At 45.0% G+C, this 24800-nt stretch overlaps 1 protein-coding gene across 1 annotated transcript in view; it reads right to left on the bottom strand.

Annotated features, from left to right (window-relative positions):
- The window catches only part of NTN1 (netrin 1), a 189805-nt gene extending 165642 nt beyond the window's left edge, over positions 1-24163 (bottom strand). Inside the window, exons 1-2 of the mRNA XM_059908934.1 lie at positions 24108-24163; positions 22578-23659 (exon numbers count right to left, since the gene is read on the bottom strand). Of these exons, the coding sequence (XP_059764917.1) occupies positions 22578-23595 (1018 nt within the window). The 5' untranslated portion in view covers positions 23596-23659; positions 24108-24163. The remainder of the gene's footprint in view (positions 1-22577; positions 23660-24107) is intronic.
- Positions 24164-24800: the final 637 nt, after the last annotated feature.

Below are 24800 nucleotides of genomic sequence, written 5' to 3'. Positions count from 1 at the left end.
ATAGATGATAGATGGATAGATGATAGATAGATATGATAGATAGATAGAGATGCAGATCTAGATAAATCTAAGACAAACACTTGCAGGTACCTTTCTCTGCCCCTGTGTGTTTCTCTAGGGTGGGCATAGAGAGGTGGAATTGCTGGGTCACAGGGAGAGCACATTTAAAATGTCCTCAGTCCTTCCAATGTTCTCTGATGGTGCCTTTAACTCTGGCTCACCCGTGGGGGACCCAAGTGACAGACCACGGAGGATTCTATGTAAAAACAGGGACTGAAAAACTACCTAAAGTTCCCGACCCAATGGGAAACTAACACGACCTGCTTTGTTTTATTTTAAAATAAGCCATTAAGAAAACCACACCAGCACACCCACACACGTGCTGCAAAGTGGAGAGAGTCAGAGATGGAGGCAGGTGGAAGGGGCACCACCTTTGGGCCTGTGGCCCGGTCTCAGCTGTCAGCAGAATAAACGCCTGCAGGGAACCGGCTCTTACTTTACTCTAATTAATTTGGACCGGGGGTCAATGATGGGAGCAGGCCTGGGAGGGGAGCTCTCTGGAAGGTTCTTGGCATTCCTGGAGTGGGGGCAGAGCTACTGGGATGGTCTGGCCTGTCTGTGAGCTCTGAGGACTTGGATTTCTGAATTCAAATGCCAAGCCAGGCCTGGCACTGGCCAGGTTGAGCCTTCCTTTGTGTCTGAAAACCCTTTGTGTTTGAAGTTGGTGTAACTTTAAGCAGCCTGCCAAGGAGAGCCTGTGAGAAAGCTCCCCAGGCCAACTCCTTCCCCACCTCAATCTTGGTCAAACCCCCAGCCTCCTCCCGTGATGCACCTTTTCTCAGGTGCCCGGCCAGGGTGCTTAAGACTCCCTGCCCGGCCAAACAGCCCAGCCCAGAGGAACGATTCTCTCGCCCCAAGTCCAGAGAAGGACTTGAGGCTGACTGAGTGGGAAAATCACTCTGAACCGTGGGGGAGGGCTGGCATTTCCTGAGCAGCTGATACAGGCTGGGGCTGTACTTAGTATTTTGCTTACATCCTTTCATTGAACCCTCCAACAATCCTAGGGCACGGACGTGATTAATCCCATTTCTCAGATGCCGAGCTGACGCTGAGAGGCTCAAGATCTAGATGGCAGGTGATGGTAAGGGTATTCCGCTGAGGCCTGTCTGATTCCAAAGCCGGAAATCTTCCTGCTACACCAATGGCTTTCAAACTGAGAATCATGACACTCCAGGATGGTGGTTTCTTGTTAATTTCTCAATTTGAATTAATTCTAGACTTACAAAGAAGTTGTAAAACGGTGCGAAGAATTCCTGTGTCCCCTTTACCCGGCTCCCCCAAATGTTAATTTCTTACATACCCATCCCACAATGATCAAAACCAGGAAACTGAAATCTAATCTATAAACTTTATTCAAACTTCACCAACTGCCCCACTAATGTCCTTTTCTGGTCCAGGATGGATCTGATCCAGCACCGGACATTGCATTTACGTCTCCTGCCTTCTTTTTCTCCTCCAGCAGATGACAGTCCTCCAGTCTTGCTCTGTCCTTAACGACCTTGATACTCTTGAAGAGTACTGGCCAGTTACGTTGTAGAATGGCTCTCGTTCGGGATTATCTGATGTTTCTTCAGGATGAAATTCAGGTTACATATTTTTAGCAAGATCCCATGCAAGCAATGCTGTCTCCCTCTCAGTGTGTATTGGGTGACACATGATGTCAGGCTGTCCCATTATTGGTTCTCTTAGTTCTGATAACTTGGTTAAAGTGATGTCTGCCCGATGTCTTCACTATAAAGTTACTATTTTTCCTTTTAAGATTGTGGAGAGCTACTTTGACACTACGTAAATTTTCTATGTCTCATCATACTTTCACTCAGTAACTGTAGCAGACATTGTGATTCTCTATGACTATTACGGGGATTTTTTTTCCCAAGGAGTGATTTTCTATTTCCATCACTCTTTTTTACGTTTATTAATGGGAATTCTACTAAAAGTAAAAGTGGACATGATTCTTAAACCTCTCTGTGCACTGGTTTCATCTAAAGTATTGCAGATTTCTAGACCCTACAACCAGAGATGTGACTTCATTAATCCAGGGAAATGCTTGGAAATACACATTTTAATAAACATTTCCCACTCCACACAAGTTTTTTTTAATAAAAATATCATTCCCATACCATACAATTTACCCTTTCAAAGTGTACAATTCACAAGGTTGTACATCACCATTATCTAATTCTAGAACATTTTCATCACCCCAACAAGAACCCCACACCCATTTAATAGTCACTCCCCACTCACCCCTCCCTTCAATCTCTGGCAACCACTAATCTGCTTCCTATATGGATTTGCTTATCCTGGACATTTCATATAAGGAGAATCATACAGTATGTGGTCTTCTATGACTGGCTTTCAATTATCATGAAGTTTTCAAGGTATATCCATGTTTAAGCATGTATCAGTACTCCATTCCTTCACATGGCTGAATAATATTGCATTGTATGGGTATACCAAACTTTATCCATTCATCAGTTGATGGATATTTGGGTTGCTTCCACTTTTTGGCTATTATGAATAATGCTGCTATGAACATTTGTGTACAGTCTTTTGTGTGGATCCGTATTTTTATTTCTCCTGAGTATATACCTAGGAGTGGAACTGTTGGGTTGTATGGTAACTCATATGTTTAACCTTTTCAGGAACTATTTTCTAAAGCAGCTACATCACTTTATGTTCCCACCAGCAGTGTATGCATGAGAGTTCCAATTTCTTCACGTTCTTTTCTACACTTGTTATTATTTTTTTGATTCTAGCCACCCAAGTGGGTGTGAAGTGGTACTGATTTATATTTCTCTGATGGCCAATGATGTTGACATCTTTTCATGTGCTTATTGGCCATGTGTATGTATATCTTCTTTGGAGAAATATCTATTCAAGTGCTTTGCCTGTTTTTAAATTTATTTTGCCTTCTTGTTGTTGAGTTCTAAGATTTCTTTATATATTATATTCTTTATATATTCTGGACCCTTTTCAGATAGTTGATTTGCAAATATTTTCTCCCATACTGTGGGTTGTCTTTTCATTTTCCTGATGGTGTCCTTCGAAGCACAAGTTTCAAATTCTGATGAAGTCTATTTTATCTGGTTTTGATTTGGTTCCATAGAAGATTGTGATGTAGGTCGTCTAGTTACAATTCTATGAGAAATACTCCAAGGGTTTGAATCAAGATGCTAGAGGTTACACTTTTAAAATTTATTAGCATAAAGTTGTTCATAGTATTACCTTATTTTTTTCGTCTCTGCCAGATCTCTAGTTATGTCTCTTTTTCATTCCTAATGTTGTTTATTTGTGCCTTCTCTTTTTTTTCCCTCTACCAATCTTTCCAGATATTTGTTTATTTTATTAGTCTTCCCAAACAACCAACTTTTGGCTTTGGTTCTCTCTGTTGAATATCTGTTTTCTAGTTCATTGACTTCTGCTCTTGTTTTTAATCTCCTCCCCACCCCCACTTTGTTCTGGCTTATTCTGTTCATTTTTCCCTAACTTCTTAAATTAGATACTTAACTCATTAATTTTCAGCCTTTCTCATGGTCCTGGTATCCTGTGAAACACATGCCTCTCTTCACTTTCCCCTCTTTGTTCAATGAATTAATCATCTCTTGGCAAGAGGATGAGGGGACACAGAGGCAGGCATGGAGCTGGGTAACCTGCCCGTTCCTGCAGGTAGCTGTCTATGGAAATGCTCTTTCCGAGAGCAGAGAGCTCCCGGGGGTGGGGGAAGGGGGCATATTCCAGAGCCAAACCCAGCCATCAGGGTCATATTTCATTACAGGAGGTGGCACCCCATGTCAGGGAGTTCTTGTGGCCTCACCATCTTGTCCTTGCAGACTGATTTCTATTTTAGCACATCTCCTTTGCCAGGCCAAGAGGCAAGGAGGCAGATGCTCCTGTAAAGACAGGAATAAGCCAAAGCAATAAACCCAGCCCCAGCTGTCAGCTCAAACTGCTCCAGTCTCAACTAGGAATCATCCTGTTCTATTCTTTGCTTCTAGTCATTAACTCCCGGTTAATTCTGTTCCTGGCACCACTTAGGAGGGAACCCCAAACCGTCCTCATGGAATGAGAGCGCTGGAAGGGACTAGGAAGCATCTGCTGAAAAATCATCTCTTTTCACCACCGAAACCAAGGCCCAGGTGATTTCCATTCAAGTTCATGATATGGTGCAGTCTTTCTGATATCAGTATAAAACAACCAGCTTTGCCTTATTAATGCATTCTGCTCAGAACTCTACATTTCAGATACTATTTTGTGACCCCTGCTTTTACTTTGTGTTCAAAGCCTTATATGGCTTTGCCCACCTCTTAATTTTTAAAAGGTTGGATGACTTTGCCACTTAATTTGTTAAACACTTAGAGTGGTATGTCAGTCTCCCACTAATATTGTCTTTTTGTTCCAAGTAGGCAAAAATAAAACAAGGATACAGAGTATCTGAAGAATATAATCAGTAAGATCGATTTTAATAAATATATTGAACTCTGTACCCTAAAAACAGAGCTCTCTTCCAGTTCCCATGGAATAGCAACAGAAGTGACCTTACGTACACACATGAGATTGTTTAAAAATGAAACAAAACAAAAATTGTATTAGTTGCAATAAAATGAAATTGGACATTAATAACAAAATATATATTTTGAGGACTTAATACCCTGGAAATGAAAATCCAATTCATAAATAATTCCAGAAACAAAAAGAGTATCACAACTACAATGACACAGTCACTGGAAAAACAGTGACAATGAGAGCAATACAAATCAAAACCAAGGGTAAGTGGTCAAAGCTACTATAGAAATGAAAAGTCATTGCCTAAATGGTTGTACTGCTAAATAGGAATAAGAAAATAATGATATTAATTGAACTGAGCATTCAACAAAAAATATTAATAGGACCACAAAAGCCTAAATAAGAAATTAATAAAGATAAAACAGAAATTAGAACATTAGAAACAATTTAAAAAAAAACATTAAAAAGTAAGCGGCAGACTAAAATAGCATATAAGAGCTCTGACTCTGAGAATAGAGAGATCCTGTTTGAATTATAACTCTGGGCTTTGTAACTGTGTGACATCAGGCAAGTTAAATGTCTGAACTTCTTAACCACCTGTAAATGTGAATAATAGTACTCAACTCACAAAGTTGTCAAGATTCTGAACATTAGACAGTGCATACAAAGTATTCAGCACAGGGCCTGGCACACAGTGAGTGTTCAACAGATATTATCAGGTATTATTATCTTCATTTTCAAAAATATCAAACAAACAAAGAAATGTAGGCAAAGAGAGAGTGAGAATAAATATTTCATTATTAGAAATTAGAACGGTGACATAGCCATATATGAAAGTTTTTAAAAACATTTTTAGTGATTACTATATATAACTATGCTTAAAAAATGAAAATCTGGGTAAATCATCATTTTCTTGGAAAATAATTTACCAGATTTGACTCAGAAAGCAGTTGAAAAATTCCTGAATAAACATATAAGCATGGAAGAAACTGAAATGGTTATCAAATAACTCTTTCCAAAAATGGCACAGGGCCCAGATGGGCTAATTCTAGCAAATCTTCAAGAACAGTTATTTCTCATGCTACTTAAATGATTCCACAGCATAGAAGAGAATAGAAACTTCTCACTTCATTTTATAAGGTCAGAACAGCCCTGATACAAAAGGCAATATACGGAGAAAAAAGTTCAGACAAATTACACTTTTGAACAGATACAAAAATCAAAAATAAAATATTAGCAAAGAATAATATATAACCAAATAAACTTTATTCCACAAATGCTAGAATAGTTCCAATTTAGAAAATCACAAAACCACAATGAGATACCACCTCACACTCACCAGAACAGCTATAATCAAAAAGAAAGAGTATAAGTATAGATGAGGATGTGGGGAAATTGGAATCTTCATACATTACAGGTAAGAATGTAAAATGGAATAGCTGCTTTGGTAAACAGTCTGGCAGTTCCTTCAAAAGTTAAATATAGAGTTACCATATGACCCAGCATTTCCACTCTTACGTACATACACAAGAGAAATGAAAACGCATATTCATACAAAAACCTGTACAGCAATGTTCATAGGAGCATTATTCCTAGTAGCCAATAGGTGGAAACAATCCAAAGGTCCACTAACTGAAGAAGGAATAAATAAAATGTGACATATCTATACCCTGAAATATTATTCAGCCATAAAAAGGAATGAAGTACTGACACATGCTATAAAATGGATGAACCATGAAAACATTATGCTAGTTGAAATCAGTCAGTCACAAAAGGCCACATATTGTATGATTCTATTTATATGAAATGTACAGAACAGACAAATCCATAGAGATCAAAAGTAGATTAGTGGTTGCTTAGGGCTGGGACAGTAGTAAGGGGGAGGGAATGGAAAGTGACCGCTATGGGTACAAGGTTTCTTCTGGTGATGACAAAAATGTTCTGGGATTAATTTTAGTGATGGTTGCACCACTTTATAAACACGCTAAATACCACTGAATTGTATGCGTTAAATGGGTGACTTGTATAGTATGTGAATTATATTTCAATAAAGCTATTAAAAATTTTATAAAACAATTAATGTAATTCATTATTTAATATAATGAAGGAGAAATATTATATGATCATTTTGATTGATTGATATCTAAAGGGTTAACATTCCACATATTCTTGATTTAAAACAACAAAAAGGAGCAAACCTCCCAGTAAACCAAGAATAGAGGTCATTCCTTTGAGCACAATAAAGATCTATCTGAAACTAGTAACAAACAACATACTTAATGATGAAACTCTAGAAACATTCTCACTCAAGTCAGGATCAAGACAAGGGTGTATCTTACCATTATTATATACCATTACTTTGAAGTTCTACCCAATGCAGTAAAACAAGAAAAATAAAAGTCCAAGCATTGGAAAGAAGAGCTAAAATATTCATGATTTGTGGGCTATAACTGAATATGAAAGAAATTTGAGAGAAGAGAATTAACGGAAAAACTATGAGAATTCATTTTAAAAGAGTTCAGTAAAATTGCAGGTTGCAAAATACTTATATAAACATCAACAACTTTCCGATATGTCAGCAATATCCAGTTAGAAAATAAAATGAGGAAGGAAAAAAATTCCTTTCATAATAGTAATAAAAATTATAAATACACAGAAGTAAATTTTCTGTTAAAAAGTATAAGGCTACTATAAAGAAATTTACATACGCTACAGAAAGGCATAAAAGAAGACATGAATAAATGAAAATGTTCCATGCTTCTGGATTGTAAGACTTAAAATTGTAAAGGTTATCTACTCTATAACCACTGAGATGGCTAAAATTAAAAAGACTGACCATATCAAATGCTGGCGAGGAACTGGAGTTGGAGACACTGGAATGCTCACACACTGCTGGTATGAATGTAAAGTGGTAAAACCATTTTGGAAAACGGTTTGGCAGTTTCTTAAAAAGTTAAACATACATTACCATATCACACAGTCATTCTGCTCCTAGGTACTTACTCAAGAGAGATGAAAGCGTATGTCCCTGCAAAAATGTGTACAAGAATGTTCACAGCTGCTTTACCTGTAAAAGTCAAAAACTGGAAACAACCCAATGTCTATCAGCAGATGAATAGATGCGTTTTGGTATTTCCATACAATGGACTACTATCCAGCAGTAAAAAGGAGTGAACTATTGAGGTACATAACATCATGGATAAGTCTCAAAATAATCATGAAAACTGAAGAAAACCAGACAAAAAAGAATACATACCATATGAGTCCATTTATATAAAACTCTAGAAAAAGCAAACTAATATAAAATGATAGAAAGCGCAGTGATGGAAACAGCAGAAGGTATGCAAGGAATTACCCAGGAGCACTAGGAAACATTTGAGGCTGATGGATATGTTCTTTATCTTGATTGTGGTTATAGTTTCATAGGTAAATACATATGTCAAACTTTCCAAATTACATTCTTTAAATATGTGCAATTTATTGAATTTCAACTAATACTGTTTTAAAAATTTATCCAGAAGAGAGTCAATCTATGATATTATTTAGACTTACATCCTACCCTTTCGGTATCCTAACAACCCTAATGGAGACAATTAAATAATGAAATCATTAAGTACAACAGTCATGTTGATTACAGTTACAATTTTTAAAATGTAGGGACTTCCCTGGTGGTCCAGTGGTTAAGACTCCGTGCTTCCACTGCAGGGGGCACGGGTTCGATCCCTGGTCAGGGAACTAAGATCCTGCATGCTGCGTGGTGTGGTAAAAAAAAAAAAAAAAAAGAAAAGTTATCAACTATCACCAACTTCATTTTAACTACACTGCCACCAAATCACCAATGGCGTTTGTATTGAAACTTGATAAACTCATCTAAAGCCTATACATGCATGCATACATACATAAATACATAAGAAGAGCAATGAGAATAACTGAAAAGAACAAATGAAAAAGAATAAATGATTAAATGCTGAGCCCACCAGAAATGAAATGCACTATCCAAACAGATAGGCAGTGGAAGGAAAACAGATCAGTGAAACAAAATGGGAAATGTAGAAAATAGATCCAAGTTTATATAATACTTAAGCATTTAATAATATGGCATCTCAAATTGTTGAGAATAATTTTTTTTCAGTAACTGTCATTGAATAGCTGGCTAAATGTTTGCTAAAAAAAAAGGGATCCTTACCTCACACCATATGTCACAATTAATTCCAGGTGGACGAAGATTAAAATATAGGACTCTGAGTTCTGGCAACAAGATATACTGAGCTAATGCAGAAGCCCAACCACTGCAGAAATACTAGATGAAAATAATTTTTAAGAATATGTAATGCATGGTATATCTCACAAGCAATAAAAGGAAATCTCCACGTGCTAGAGGAAATAAGAATCTGAAAGCCAAAGTATTAAGAGAAACACTGAGACCATGGTGACCATGGGGTGTTTGTGAGTAAGGAGGGAAGGGAAGGAGGAGAGAGATAAGGGGAAAGGAAGACTGGTTATCAGACCTGGAGACAGGCCTTAATGGCCTTGGGCTTGAGTTTTTAACACCTGCACACATGAGATGAGACCTTGGGTCTTAAAAGGCCAGGAGTTAGAAAGGAGGCCCTGCATTCTTTTTCTTCACCATATTTAATGAGCACCTACTATATGCCAGGCTCCCTGTGAACAAAAGAGACAAGGATTCCTGCCCTTACGTAAATTAACAAGTGCCTTAGAACAGAACAAGTGGAAGGATGCGAAGATAGTTAATAAACACAATAGATAACTAACTTAAGTATTGGTCTGGCCAAGAAGTTTGTTTGGTTTTTTCGTAAGATCTTACAGAAAAAACCAAACAAACTTTTTGGCCAACCCAACAGTATATCAGAAGGAGATAAGCACTGTGGGGGGAAGAAAGGAGAAAGTAGAGCAGGATAAAGGTGATGAGAAGTATAAGTGTGTGTGTTTGTGTGTGTGGGTGTGTGTTTGAAAGAGACAGACAGACACGGATGAGGCGGCTATTTTAGGATCATTAAATAGGATAGGCTGCACTGAGGAATGACAGCTGACGAAAGATTTGAAGGAGTCAGGGAAGCCATCCATTGGGATATCTGGGCAGAGGGAACTACCAGTAAGAACAGACTGGGAGCTTGGGGGACAAGGGTAGAGGCAGGGAGACCCGTTAGGATCAGTAATCCAGGTGGCAAAAGCCTGGACCTTCCAAATGCACCCAAAGTGAAAAGGGGACTAAAAATCTGACAGCAAAAGTTGTCTCTACCCAAAACTTTTTTTTTTTGGCCGTGTCGGGTCTTAGTTGCGGCACGCGGGATCTTCACCGCAGCACACAGGCTTCTCTAGTTGTGGCGTGCGGGCTCCCACGCACGTGGGCTCTGTAGTTGTGGCGCGCGGGCTTAGCTGCCCCACGGCATGTGGGATCTTAGTTCCCCAACCAGGGATCGAACCCACGTCCCGTGCATTGGAAGGCGGCTTCTTAACCACTGGACCACCAGGGAAGTCCCCCAAAACTCCTGAGTAAAGGGAGAAAGAGTCTTCAGTGAGAAAATGAAACCCCAGGTCTGGAAATGATTGGAGGCAAAATACACACTCCTCATTTGATAGAGGAATTTCTAAGATAATTAATGGAAAAAGCGGTCCCAAGCCAATGATACCTCCAGGATGTCTGGCAAAATCAAATGCAAAATCACTCAGAAGGGACATTTCCAGAACTAAGACCCGTGGGAATTCCACGAAATCCCAAATAAAGAAAAGCTCACAGTCAGTGCCAAACACATGAGGAAAGTCACTCACCACGAGCAAAGGTGAGCAGACAAGACAAGTAGAAGGCTCAGTACCTCCACGAAACCGCGCTCATCCATCAAACTAAAAAGGACTAGAGGATAAGTTATGATTAACACTACTTATGAGGAAATACTGCTGAGCAAAAGAAGCCAGGTACTGAAGAGAACACACAGTCTGATTTCATGGATGTGAAGTTCAAGAACAGGCAAAACGAACTCTATGGTGTTAGCAGTCAAGATGGTGGCCACAGTGCAGTGGTGGTGTGAAAGGCAGAAAGAGGCCTTCTGGAAATATCTGATTTCTTGATGGCTGAGCTAGTTACACAAGTGAGTTGATTTTGTGAACGTTCATTCAGCTGAACACGCATGACTGAAGAGAGAAGGCTGGGTGGCTGACATGCCAGAGGGCAAAGATGGAACAAAGGTCCCATGTCTCCCCCTCCCCAGTGTAAAAGGTGGTGAGTGAAAGATGAGGAAATTCCAGGAAGTCTTGAAGGGCGGGGCCAAGTGAGTCCTCCAATCAGAGCCTGCGCAGTCTCCTGAGGGCACCCCAATGGAATGGAGGTGGCGGGAAATAACATTGCTCACACTGTAGAGCTGCCTCTGGTGGAGATGGGAATGGAAGGGGTGGGTAACGCAGCTGGGAAAAGTCCTCAGGAAGGAGGTGCGTGCACTGGGGCACAGAAATGTGAGCGCTCAAGATGGTCTTCGTGGCCCGACCCCTCATTTTACAGAAGAGAAAACCAAGGCCCAGACAAGTGAAGGGACTGGCCCAAAGTCACCTTTGCCCCCATTAGTAACAGTTTTCCTTGGCAGGGTGTATACAGGTGAAAGAGAGAGGCAACCAGGCACAGTGGTGGAAAACAAGACGCCAGAACCACACTGCCTAGATTCTGACCCCAACTCCACCACTGCCGGCTGTGAGACCCTGGGCAAGGCATGTACCCTGTGTGTGCCCCCATTCCTTCACCTGTAAAATGGTGTATAAATGTAAATGTGTACAACTGCTTTCTACAAAACGTGTGACCAATGGATAAACACAGTGTACTAGAGCTGAACTGATACCTACCCTAGGACACGAGATTCCACTTCTAGACACATCCCCAACAGAAATGCATTCAAATATGCATCAAAAGACATGGGTAAGTACGGCCACGGCAGCACTATTTTTAATAGCTAAAATCTGGAAACAACCCAAATATCCACCATAAATGGAACAAATAAATAAATTTATACATGGGTATCACGGAACACTACAGCATAGCAATGAAAACGAATAAAACTACTACTACCCATGGATAAACACCACAAATGTACTACTGAGCCGAAGCAGCCAGAATATGATTCCATTTACATGAAGTTCAAAAACAGTCAATTCAACGCATGGTGGGTAAGGGGCGTGGTGACTGGAGGGGCACTCAGGGCAGCATCTGGGGTGCTGGTTATGCAGGTGTGTCTACATCATGAAAAGTTTTGAGCTGTGCACTAAGCATTCGTGTGCTTTTCTGTACATTATGTTATACTTCAGTGAAGAAATTGACTTAATTATACTCAGAACCCACCTCATAAGGCTGTTATGAGGACTAAACAAGATAATATTTGCAGAATGTTTAGAACAGAGCATGGCAGTAGTGAGGGCTACAGAAATGTGTGCTGATAAAAAGCCCCAAGTCTAATTTTTCCAAAGAGGAAATGCAGATGGCCAACAGGTACATGAAAAGATGCTCAACTGCGCTAATCATCAGGGAAATGCAAATCAAAAACCACAATGAGCTGTCACCTCACACCTGTCAGAATGGCTATCATCAAAAAGAACACAAATAACAAGTGTTGGCGAGGATGTGGAGAAAAGGGAACCCTTGTAAACTGTTGGTGGGAATGTACATTGGTGCAGTCACAGCAGAAAACAGTATGGAGGTTTCTCAAAAAACTAAAAATAGAACTACCCTATAACCCAGGAATGCCACTCCCGGGTATATATCCAAACAAACCAAAAACACTAATTCAAAAAGATACATGCACCCCAATGTTCATAGCAGCATTATTTACAATTGCCAAGGTATGGAAGCAACCTAAGTGTCCACCACCAGATGAATGAATAAATATATGTACACATACAATGGAATATTACTCAGCCATAGAAAAGAACGAAATTTTGCCATTTGCAGCAACATGGATGGACTTGGAGGGCATCATGCTAAGTGAAATTAGCCAGACAGAGAAAGACAAATACTGTATCACATCCCTTATACGTGCCATCTAAAAAAATACAACCAACTAGTGAATATAACGAAACAAAACAAAACAAAACAAAGCAGACTCACAGATATGGAGAACAAACTAGTGGTTACCAGTAGGGAGAGGGAAGGGGAGGGGCAATTTAGAGGTGAGGGAATAAGAGGTACAATTATTAGTTATAAAATAAGCTACAAGGATATCTTGTACGACATGGGGAATATAGCCAATATTTTATAATAACTACAAATGGAATATAACCTTTAAAAATTGTGACTCGGGCTTCCCTGGTGACGCAGTGGTTGAGAATCTGCCTGCCAATGCAGGGGACACGGGTTCGAGCCCTGGTCTGGGAAGATCCCACATGCCGCGGAGCAACTGGGCCCGTGAGCCACAATTACTGAGCCTGCGCATCTGGAGCCTGTGCTCCGCAACAAGAGAGGCCGCGATAATGAGAGGCCCGCGCACCGCGATGAAGAGTGGCCCCCACTTGCCACAACTAGAGAAAGCCCTCGCACAGAAACGAAGACCCAACACAGCCATAAATAAATAAATAAATAAATAAATAAATAAATAAAATAAACCCAAAGTTTAAAATTTAAAAAAAAAAAAATTGTGACTCACTATACGTACACCTGTAACTTATATAATATTGTATAGCAACTCTGCTTCAATTAAAAATTTTTTTAAAAAAGTAAAAAGAAAAAAGAAAGCCCCTAGTCTAGAAGGAGCACCCTGCCTCGGGGGTCTCCTTCTTATGCCCCTCTTCTGAGCCCCCTCCCTAGCACAATGCAAGGGTCCCTCTCACTCGGCACTGTACCCCATATACCAGCGTGGTCTTCAGTGGAGCCCCCCAGGACACAGAAGGCATTGAAAGCACAGAGAACTTCAATAACACGCCCAAGGTCACACTGCGGGGGTGGAGCCAGGACTTCAACCCAAGCAGTCTGAAGCTGGAGGTGGGTTCTCTCAACCATAACGCCTAATACACACATCTTGGTATTTCATATATTATTAAGTAGAATGCTATGCTCTCTGATCTTGATTTTAGAACTGAACCATTTCTATGCAGCAGGAAAATCAGAACTTGCTTTTCACTTCAACGTGGGTCACATTCTTCTGCAGACACCTTCGATTTAAAACAAGAAACAGGGAATTCCCTGGTGGCCTAGTGGTTAGGATTTGGCACTTTCACTGCGGAGGCCCAGGTTCGATCCCTGGTTGGGGAACCATCCCGCGTGCCGCACGGCATGGCCAAAATACAAAAAACAAATAAAATAAAATAAAATAAAATAAAATAAAACAAGAAACAGCTCCTTCACCTCGGTTCCAACAACAAACTGGGGTGAGAAATACAGAGGATGCCCAGTCCCATTCTCCCCTGGCATGTCTGGGTAGCAATGATGGCAGATCTGCCCCCAATCCTGGTTTAAGCCCGATGGGTTTCTGTGGATTGGAGTGAGAAGCAATTTCCTTCCTCGTGGCAGCTGGGCAGGTCGAGCACTTTCTCACAATGAATTCTCCCCAGGTCTGAGCTGTGGAGTGAGACAGGCAGGGCTGGGTCTGGGAAGAAAGAGTTGGCTTCGATCGACCTAACCACCTCTTGAGGTCTGGCTGCGGGGAGAGGAAACGCGTTGGCCGCAGGACTCAGAGCAGGGGGGCCGCTGTCCAACAGCCCTGCCCTGGGGCGCCCGACCCAAAGGTACTTTCTTGTTTCGGAGGCCAAGCTCTGTATCTGTAAACACAATGTGTTTCCTTTTTCATGCTGGGACTGGCGCTGTTATTGTTCGGCACTTTCTGTGTCAGCCCAAATGTAAGCAGAGCCCTTGCCTGTGTAGAGTTCTGTCTCCCGATGCCGCGCAGACCTGGTGTGGGGTCCAGGGCCCGACTTCTCAGGTGGGAAGAGCCTCAGGCCCGATGAGACTGCATCCCACCTGCGGGGAGGGCATCACTTCCCACTGCTTTCCATCCCCAGACCCAACAGAGTCACCTGACCACTGATTGCTCCAGAAACGTCCACTTACAGTGTACTTCTCTGTCTGCAGACTAGGGGAGCCGGGGAAGGTCTCCCGGGACCCTTGGTCTTAGATTTTATCTCCTAGGCTAACTCTAAGGAGTAACGGCTGCCTAGGGTATTACACTGAAAAGGAGTCTAATACCCTAAGACCATTTCTGGACTTAGGAGAAAAGAGTGCAGTGATTGATTAGTGATGTCTGCCCTGGTTTCAGAATTGGGAAGGGGTGATACGTTTGCCAAGTACTCACCACAGCCACTCCAAGCAGGAACAGATGAAATCAGAAGACCCAACAACCGTAATCAGGCGGCGGGAAGTGTCCATCCCTTTGGGATGTTCCATCAAATATGGAACGTAATGCAACATATTGGTGCTCAGGAAACTAAAAGAGAATCTACCTTATTTCCTTGTTACCTAAGACTCATTTATTCAAACCCAGCCCCTTTAAAGGTGCCTGTCGTCCTACAGATTGTCTAACTTTGGTGTGGAGCCTCTGGAATGTGTGAAAAATTGGACATGACAACCAAAAACCTCTCTTATCTGGAGGCAGTAAAGGACCGGGGAAAATCTAGAAAATCTAGCCATAGCACCAGCCAGGAAGGGGCATGAATGGGCCCTCAACTAAAACTGGACCACCTGCACAGAAGGCTGATACCTCGCACATCTTACATAGGCTAGTCCTGAATCCTCCACAGAGACAGACTTCTAGAGCCTCCTTCTAGGCTGAGTTGGGAGGATTCATTGATTATCAGTTGATATAGTGAACTTTCTGTTCCTCTCAGTATTACTTTCTACCTTTCAAGGTTCTCACCCAACAAATTTACTTTGACCTCTGAAAAACCACTCACCCCTTCAAATAACCTAGAAGCCCGCCATACCCACAAGGAAATCTTTCTTCTGGATCGTCTTTATATGCACAAATGCACTGCAACGTGATTATAGCCTTACCTCTAGCTAATACAATGACCCTGATGGCAGAAGACTCAGGATCTCCAGGAATGACCACACCAGAGGCAAAGGCAGAGTACACTTCTCCATTCCTTGGCACTACTTCTGAACCACTGGTGCACCTGTCCCCTTGAGGACATCTTCCCTTGTTCTCTTAGTGCCAGTGGATGCAGCAGATAGAAACATCCATTGCACACACAGTCCCTTCTCTCGGTCAGAGAGCAGAACTGGCACAAAATAATATAGTCAGGGCTGAACACACACCCAGCCAAGGCCTCCAAGGAGCTGGGGATGGGAAGGAAGTATTATCTCTACAGGCAAGGAACTGACAAATGGAATGGGTCTCTGCCTTCTGACTTAGGGGGAATTCCCATAAATTATATAACGCTCCAAAGGCAAATGAAAATCTAATTCCAAGTTTATAATAGAGCTACATTTTTGGAATAAGACTACAGAAATGCAATCCTGAACTCTCCACGTGCTGTACACATCGAACCTCAAGACAGCAGACAGCGTGGAGGCAAATAGCCCTGTGTCCGAGGACTGTCGCAGGCAGCTCAATGATTTCGGGCACCGTTCGGAACCATCCCTCGGAGCTGGTTACAACAGGACATGCTTTTATGTGATCAGCCCTCGAAACGAGTGCCACTGATACCCCCTGCTCTCTGTGTATACAACAGCGTCACTGAACGAGCCAAGATGTACCCTGTCTACATTCAGTTTTGTTTGTGTAAAAACTGCCCTTTGGTGGCAGCGACATCTGGTTTCGAAAGGCCTCCTTCGTGGAAATCTGATTCACTGACATAAAGCACATGTAAAGCACCTAGTACAATGCCTGGCACTTAGTAGGGGTTTGTGGTCTGCCTTCAGGATGCAACCCAACACCCCCCGGACAGGCATTCTAACTCCCGGGCCACCCAAACCAACGCCACGTCTTCCGAGGCTTCGGAGACCACACGGGCTGATGTGTGTCTTTCCAGATGACAGGCAAAATGCTGTAGGCCACTCTGCAAGTATCAGGCTTAAAACCTGAGCATTTCAAAACCTCTCCAAGACCTCCAGTCTTCCTCTAATTAAAGGCACTGCAGAAACCCAAGGTATGATTATCACTTCTGAAAGGAAAAAAAAAAAAAATACTGGCTCACAAAATACCCGTACTAGAGCATCGACAGATAAGACCGTTTTATAATCCAGTTCCCTAGAGAGCCATTTATTTTGGTGAGGCCAGTGTGCATAGCAGACGCTGTGGAAGCCATCAAGGTAACACGAATAACAACCCAGTGGACTTTTGAAGTGTAAACATAAAAGTCTATTAAGAATACAATGTTGGTTTAATCCCAAGACAAAAAATTTACTTAATGAAAAGCACAACTCATCTCAAGAAGGAAATATCGATACCAGCTGCGAGCAGAAAATGAGGGGATTCCTTCCAGGGAACATCTGAATTTCAACCCACTGCCTTTCCAATATTTACTCTGGACATAAAGTCTCAAATACTTTTCCGAGGATCTCATTTTTCTACAGGAGAAGGAAGTCAGGGAGAAGTCTGGGCAGGGCCAAAGGAGACCTTGGCAAAGCCTTGGAAAGGCACAGACGCACCCCAGAAGGTGCACCTTGACACGGCTCTGTCTGGCTTCTCTGGGCAGAGCGGGGAGCAACCTCCGGGCCCACCAGGTGCTAATGAGGACCCCAGCAGAGACCCTCACTCCAGCTGCCACGGGGCTAACAGCGATAAATGACAGTCCTGTGCCGCTGACACACATGCCCGGCACCTACCAGCACCACTCCGGCAACCAGAATATGCCACTAAACCCCCCTCTTTAACAACAACACTCCCTAGCCACTTCCTACGCTTTTTTCAGTGTGTTCCAGAGAAACAACGGGATACTGAACACTAGGGACAAAGGAGAAGGGCTTCTTAGAAAGGATTTTCTGATTACGACCTCTGTTCCACCACCTTTGAGAGGGATCATGGGCCCTGAAATCAAGAAAGACTTGGCCAGGACTTCCCTGGAGGTCCAGTGGTTTAGACTCCACGCTTCCAGTGCAGGTTCGATCCCTGGTCCGGAACTAAGATCCCACATGCTGCTCGGCGTGGCCAAAAAGTAAAAAAAAGAAAAGAAAGAAAGACTTGGCCATCAGCAACACCTGTGCACGCTGAGAACCCACACAAAGGTGCTTAAACCCTCTTCACTTACATTCCTAAAATCTCCCAGCTCCCACTAGGCCTGATGGCTACAATCAAGGATGACTTCTTATATACAGTTTCATACTTAAGTTTGTATGAACATAATAAATATGAGTATGATATATGACATCATATGACATAACGTCATGCAATACAACACACCTCTAATTCTAGCAAGAGGTAACAAGCTTGCTAGATACCAGGCTGTTCTGACTATTCTCCTCGAATTCTCCTCTACCGGCAGACCTCACTTTACTGCACTTTGCTTTATTGAACTTCGCAGATACTGTGTTTCTTACAACTTGAAGGTGTGAGGCAACCCAGCCTCGAGCAGGTCTAGTGGCGCTGTTTTTGCAACAGCATTTGCTCACTTCATACCTCTGTGTCACACTTTGGTAATTCTTTGCAATATTTCAAACTTTTCCATTATTATTATATGTGCTATGGTAATCTGTCATCGGTGATCTTTGATGTTACTACTGTGACTCTCAGAAGGTTCAGACGATGGTTAGCATTTGTTAGCAATGAAGTATTTTTTAATTAAGGTATGTACATTTTTTTAGACATAATGCTATTGCACACTTGATAGACTACAGTATGGTGTGAACAACTTTTATAGGCACTGGGAAACCGAGAAATTCGTGTGACTTGCCTTATTGCTGTGGTCTGGAACTGAACCCGCAATATCTCTGAGGTCGACCTGTACATGTAATTGCTGTTCATTTATCCATCCATCCGTTCTATGGGGAGGCAGCACAGAGGATGCAATAAAACCAAGCATAAAGCATCAGACTGGAGTCCTAGCTCCACCACCTACTAGCTATATGGCTTTGGGTAAACCATTTAATATCTCTCGGTTATGGTTTCCTCCTCTGTAAAATAAGGACAATAAATAGGGCCTATTATTAGCATAGTCACAGTGATTAAATGACTAAATTAATCCGAGTGTTTGGCAAAAAATAAGCCCTCAAGGGTTAATCATAATTTACATTATGATTACATTATGTCATTATGATGACAATAATTACAATAATTACTAGGACTATAACAGCATTCACTTATCTATCCCTATGTACCAGACTGAGCAGCAAATCATTTTAGCCTTCTGATTTTGCAAGAGTCTTTATCGGGGCATTAGATTTCTCATGGCAACGCCTCCCATATAACCTCCCTCTCCTGCCGGGGAAAATGATGGTAGGCCCAAGCACCAGAGCCATTTACAGCCTGAGGAACCCCCTCCCAAAGCCATGTTTAAACAATTACGAGCATTATGTTGCAGGTACCCACGACCACAGGAGGCCAGCCCCAGCACGGTGCTCATCTTGCAGAGACGTCTTTTGTGTGGGTTTTGGGTTTCAGCTGGGCAACGCCAAGCCATAGAGTGAGTCGCAAAACGAGTTTTCATAAGCTCACCCTGTCACAAACCAGGCAGGGGTTCATGCTGACATCCCCACAGTAAGATTAAACAGCATGCTTCGTCAGGCACTAAATACTAACACAGCTCCGACGTCAGGGGGACACTGATTAAAACTGATGTCAATAATTTATGAAACACAATATGGTCTTCAGATGCTCTTTTTTAAAAAAAAGAAGAGGGGTATAAAAGGGCCTAGCAACCCAGGTGGTTTAAAACTGTTCATGCATTTTCTCTTGAATGTACACCCCCCCACCACCATGCATGGATGCTTCTTTACACAATGAATATAAATGCACATGTGTATAAGAGCATGTGAACACTGCTGATACACATGGGCGGAAGAAAGTATTTAGTTATTCCACGGAGAGCTGTCGAGGCCGTAACGTTATACATAGTCTTCTCTTTCATATTGTTTTGGGTTTTCTCTTCTCCGGAAGAAGTCCAAAATTGCATTTAAAATAAAATTGGACCTTACAAAAGTTCATGTTTATTCCATAGAGAACTTAACCTTGAAACAACCCCAAAAAGAAAGCTGGACCAAAGAAAACCGATAGGATATATGCATTTCTTAGTAAACCGAAAGCACCTCAGCCCTGTGTAGAACCATTTCGTCAAATAATAACATCGATTTTTTTCCAAGTTTTAGGACTGCGGGGGGAGTGGGGGATGAGAGGGTTAACCTAGGGAACGATGCCACTTTATTATCTCATGTCTCATTATTTTAGAAAGGCAAAGACAGTGATAATGCTTCATTTTTAATCAAAACTCATTTTGAGAATTAAAAATATACTTTACTTTGCCTTAGTTGTAAATAATCTGGGTAGCTTGACTTAATATGTCAACAGTGTGAAATTCACAAGATGGGATTATGTTGGGGAAAAAATCTGAGCTGCTGAGAGTACAAAAGTTAGTGTTTGAAGGATTCATTAATGCTTTTTCCTAGCACAGTGCCCTGTAGTGTCTCAGAACACCTGTCAAATACTAATTCATTCACATATCTCCACTTCAGGGCCTTTTCATAAAAAGCTCGACCTTTAATTGTAAATCACTTCTAAATTGTCTTTGCTGGCTTTCTCTTTTGTGGAATGATGGAAAAATCACTAAGACTTCAATTAAGACTTTATGGGAACTTCAACCTGACATTCCCGAGGCTATATCTACAAGGTATCAGAACATCTATTCAAAAAGGAAACTATAAATAACTTTAACATCGTTGAATTGGCTTGGCTTTTATGAGATGACTGAATAATTGGCAAGATTTAAAGATACTTTAACTACTGAGAATTAAAATAACTTCAGTAAAAACCAGAAAATATTGCTAGCCGATTATTTGTCATGTAGATTATGTACTTATTAGGCCTAATTAAACTTTTTGAACAAAAAGGCTTACTAATTACGTTAGTTAATATGTTGATTGCTCAATTTGGTTTAAAAAAAAAAAAACCCGGTCAATCCAATTTGTGCACAGAGTTAGTGCTTCGGTCAAAAGACAAAATCCTCGACTATAGAAATTATTTCAAGTACGTGGCCATTGTTATAACAATTGCGGGTTACATAAACTGACAGGGAGAGATGGGGGTGGGTGGTATCTGAACAATACCACCCCTGCTAAGAGGAATCTTCAAGCCAGTAAAATGCTACCTTCATAGCCAGTTTATCTGCCTCAATGTATTCACTTGTGTTTTTTCCAATCAGACCCTGCTGGTGACAATGAGAAGTTATCTTTCATATGCACATACATACTAAAACTGATAGCAAAACCCTGGGAGGCCTTTTAAATGTCAATAAAAGGTTTTTACGCACAAAAGGAAGAAAAGAAAAGAGGAAAGGGGAGAAGAAAGAGAAGAAATGGGAAAAACCAACAGTTCTGAAGGAATGGAGCAGATCAAAGGAGTTTTAATTCTCAAAGACGACTAAGCCGGGGTGTAACCACTATCTCGCCACCAAATCCTGAAAAGTCTCTTCCAACAGGCAACCAGTTCCGTCCCTTAAAGGAGGGGGAAGGACAATTAGGTCTGCAAAAGCGTACACTTGGAGTGCAAAGATGGAGGCCCCGCCACGCAACAGGAGAACAGCCCTCTTCAGACCAGGACGCCTGCCTGGGCCTCAGTGCCGACTGGGCTTCTCCAAAACATGTTTTCCATTCCAAAAGTCTACATCCACAGTCATGAGGCACAAACTATTCGACAACAACATGACACAATTAATCAGAACCAGACCTCAAAACGTGTGTTTGTGGGGACCAGCAAACTTTGTAATGTGCCTCAGAGGCCGAAGCAATTGAAGAGACTCACACCGGCTGTGTGGGGCTGGGGGGAGGGGAAGGGGGAGGAAACGTCTATATTCCACGAAAGATGAACACCCAAGGGCGTACTGACCAACTATATTGACGATTGACGTTGATGATCTTCATTAAAATAAAACATGAGATTTGGGCATTTACATCTCATACTGGAAAAGCAGAGTATGGTCTTACTACCTTTCCCCTCCTTTTTTTTTTTTTTTTTTTTGTCCTCCTGGGGAGAAACTGATGCCGCAGAGTTTCTACAGCAGCAAAGTTGTATGATTCAGAAACAGAACGGATCCTTTTTTCTTAAGCCTCATTTCCGACCCAACAGTATCCACCAGTGCCGGTTTTGTCAGATTTCTCTTTCAGGAACTGAAACCCCATGAAATCGAGAATCTGGGCCCTTAGTTAATTCGGAACTGTTTAATTTCACCGAACCCTGACGCTAACAACAACAAAAAAAATCTGGTATACTTTTTTGGAGCGGGATTGAATTAGTTTAACATAATTCGTGAACTCTCTTTTGTAATCTGTAGATAGTAATTAATTTAAATCACATCATTCTTTTGCTAACACAAACACGCTGTCCAAAGGAAAAAAATATATCTATTTTCAAACCATAAAAGACAAATGGAGGACGCAGGAGTGATAGTCGTCGTGTACCGAATTGGCCCCAAACTGCAAATCCCTTTGCCATCTCCCAAAGGATTTGTGGTCGTGGAGCTGGAACTTCCCGGGAACCGGGCCGGGGTCCCCAACAGCGCGCGCAGCTGCAGCCCTAGGGGAGGGGGTTGGGGCGGAGGTGGACGCCAGGGTCCCGCCAAACTGAGGGGAAGGCAAGGAGTGTGTGCCTTTGGATCTGGGCTTAGGGGAACCGGTCGGCAAATTTTCGGCAAAGCCCTCACCCCACATCTTGGCTTCGCACAGCGCTTTGAACGCAAACCTGAGCGTCCACGGCCAGCGCCACGAGCGCGAGCGGACCAGCTCTCTGCGCTCCGCGGTGCCCGATTTCCAGGAACGCGCCTCCCACCATCCCCACCACATCCACGAAGCGGGCGATCCTCGGGAACCTTCGGTCGCGAGGCCCGGGAGCAGCCGCCCGGGTCCCCGCCCGCCGCCCGCGTCCCCGCGGCGCCCCACTCACCCACGCACTCGTTGGCCTCGCGGGCTGTGGCGCGCTGCCAGGGCCGGTCGTAGTGGAAGGGCTTGCAGCGGTCGCACTCCGGGCCGGCCGTGTTGTGCCTGCAGTCGCACACCAAGCTGTCGTCGCGGTCGCGCACGCAGCGGGCCGCGTGGCCATTGCACTTGCAGCGGCCGCCCACCTGCAGGTCGGACACGGCGTAGAAGTACGAGTCGCGCGCCAGCTCTGAGTCGTCCTCGTTCTCGTCGCCGAACGTGTGCAGGCGGCTGAAGGCCACGCGGATGTCGGTGGCCGTGACCCAGTCTTGCAGCACGGGCGAGTTGTCGAAGTCGTGCGCCGAGGGCCGCCCGTCCAGCGTGCTGAAGGCGATGAGGCCGCCCGAGAGCGGGCGCATGTCGGTGTGCGAGTCGGTGCACACGGCCTCCTGCTCGTTCTGCTTGGTGATGGGCGCACGGTGCGGCCGGTTGTACATCTTGCGGCACTGAGTGGAGTAGAACTGGAAGGGCACCCACGTGCGCCCGTAGTCCATGGACTTGTAGATGGCCATGGACTCGGGCCGTGGCGAGCAGAACTGCAGGCTCACATAGGTCACCTCGAACTTCTTGCCGAGCGACAGCGTGAGCGTGACGTTGTGCGGGAACTGCAGGTAGTTCTCGGACTGCCAGCACGTCAGGTTGTGCGGGTTGTTCAGATCGGTGAGGAAGGCGGGCGGGTGCGCCTTCTTGGGGTCCGACGCGTTGCAGAGGTGGCAGGAGCGCAGCCGCTCCTCGCCGCGCTCGCTCACCACGCAGTAGCGCCCGGCGGGCCGGCCGCAGGTGCTGGACACGCGCACGTCCTTGCCGAAGGCCGCGTTGACAAAGTCCGGGATGCAGCGGCGCGGGTGGCCGTTCTCGTCCGAGCAGGGGTCGGGCTGCGCCGCCTGGCCGGCGAACATGCTGAGCCCGGGCCCGCCGCGCACCGCGCCCACCAGGCACGCCACCGCCGCCAGCGCCGCCAGCGCCTCCCACATTGCGCGCATCATGCTGCGTCCAGCCTGCCCCGGCCCCGCCGCGCCGAGGAGTCGGTCCGCCCGCCGCAGAAGGCGCCTGCGGAGAGAGGGGAGCCGCGCTCAGCCAGGCCGCCCCGCGCCCTCCACCCCCCGGCGGGGCGGCGAGTTGGGGCGCGGGCGAACGCCCGGCTTCCCCCGCACCAAGCCCGCGGCCGAACGAACTCCCGCCTCACTCCCCCGCGTCCCGGGGAGGCAGGCGAATCCGGGGGCCCCAAGCCCGCACCACCCGCGCCTCTCCTTCCCGGCCGGCGGCGAGCCGGGGCCGCGGGCCATCGCTCGGCTTCCCCGCCGCCGCCTCCACGCCGCCCGAGGGTCCGGCCCGCGCCCGTCCGCGGCCGGCCCGCCAGCACCCCAAACTCGGACGCAGGGCAGCTCGTGGGCCCCCCGAGCCCGCACGGCCCGCGCCCCCTCCTCCCGCAGCCCGGGGTCCCGCTCAGCTGTCCCAGATCGCACCCCCGCCGGCGAGTCCGCGTTCGGGACTTTACCTCAGGAGAGGGCAAAAGAGAAAGAAAAGTTTGCCCGGCCCCGGCCGGGGAGCCCGCGCGCCGGACGGCGGAGAGCCTCTCGCTGGCTGCTAGCAGGGGCGCCCTGCCTCAGCGCGGGCTTGCCAGCTCCATGCCCGGCGCGGCCGCCGCTGCCCCAGCCCCGGCCCGGCCGCCGCCGCCGCCTCTCCCGCCCGAGTGACGACGCGGCCGCCCGGCTCCCGGCGCTCCCGCCGCGGTGCGAGTGCCGCCCAGCCCGCGCCCGGGGCGCACACACACTCCCGCTGGCTGGCGCGCACTCACACACGCACGCACGCCCCCGAAGGCTCCGCCGCCGCCGCCACTCGCGCAGGGAGTGGGGGGCGGAGGGGAGCGCGGGGGCGGGGGGCGGGGCCGCCGGGCGGGGCGCCGGCCAATAACGTCGGCGAGCAGCCGCCCGCTCGCTAGCAAAGTTTTAACCCCGGGAAAGAAGAAAGTTAAAGGGAAGCGGCCCGGGACCCGGAGAGAGCGAGGACACGAGCGGGTGGGAACCGGGGCGCCCGAGAAGGAGAAGCAGAGACAAAGGGAAAGCAAGGAGAGCGCCCGGGGAAACCCCGGAGAGGGGGCTGGGCCCGGCGCGCACCCCGCGGAGGGAGGAGGGGCCGGCCGCGGTCTGTCCGCGTCGCTCCGGCCCCGCGCTGCGCGGAGAGTCCCGCA

Source organism: Balaenoptera ricei, chromosome 20, assembly GCF_028023285.1.
Source record: "Balaenoptera ricei isolate mBalRic1 chromosome 20, mBalRic1.hap2, whole genome shotgun sequence".
In the NCBI taxonomy this organism is placed as follows: Eukaryota; Metazoa; Chordata; class Mammalia; order Artiodactyla; family Balaenopteridae; genus Balaenoptera; species Balaenoptera ricei.
The sequence above is the reverse complement of the archived record's forward strand: the minus strand, read 5'-3'. Positions and strand labels throughout refer to the sequence as shown.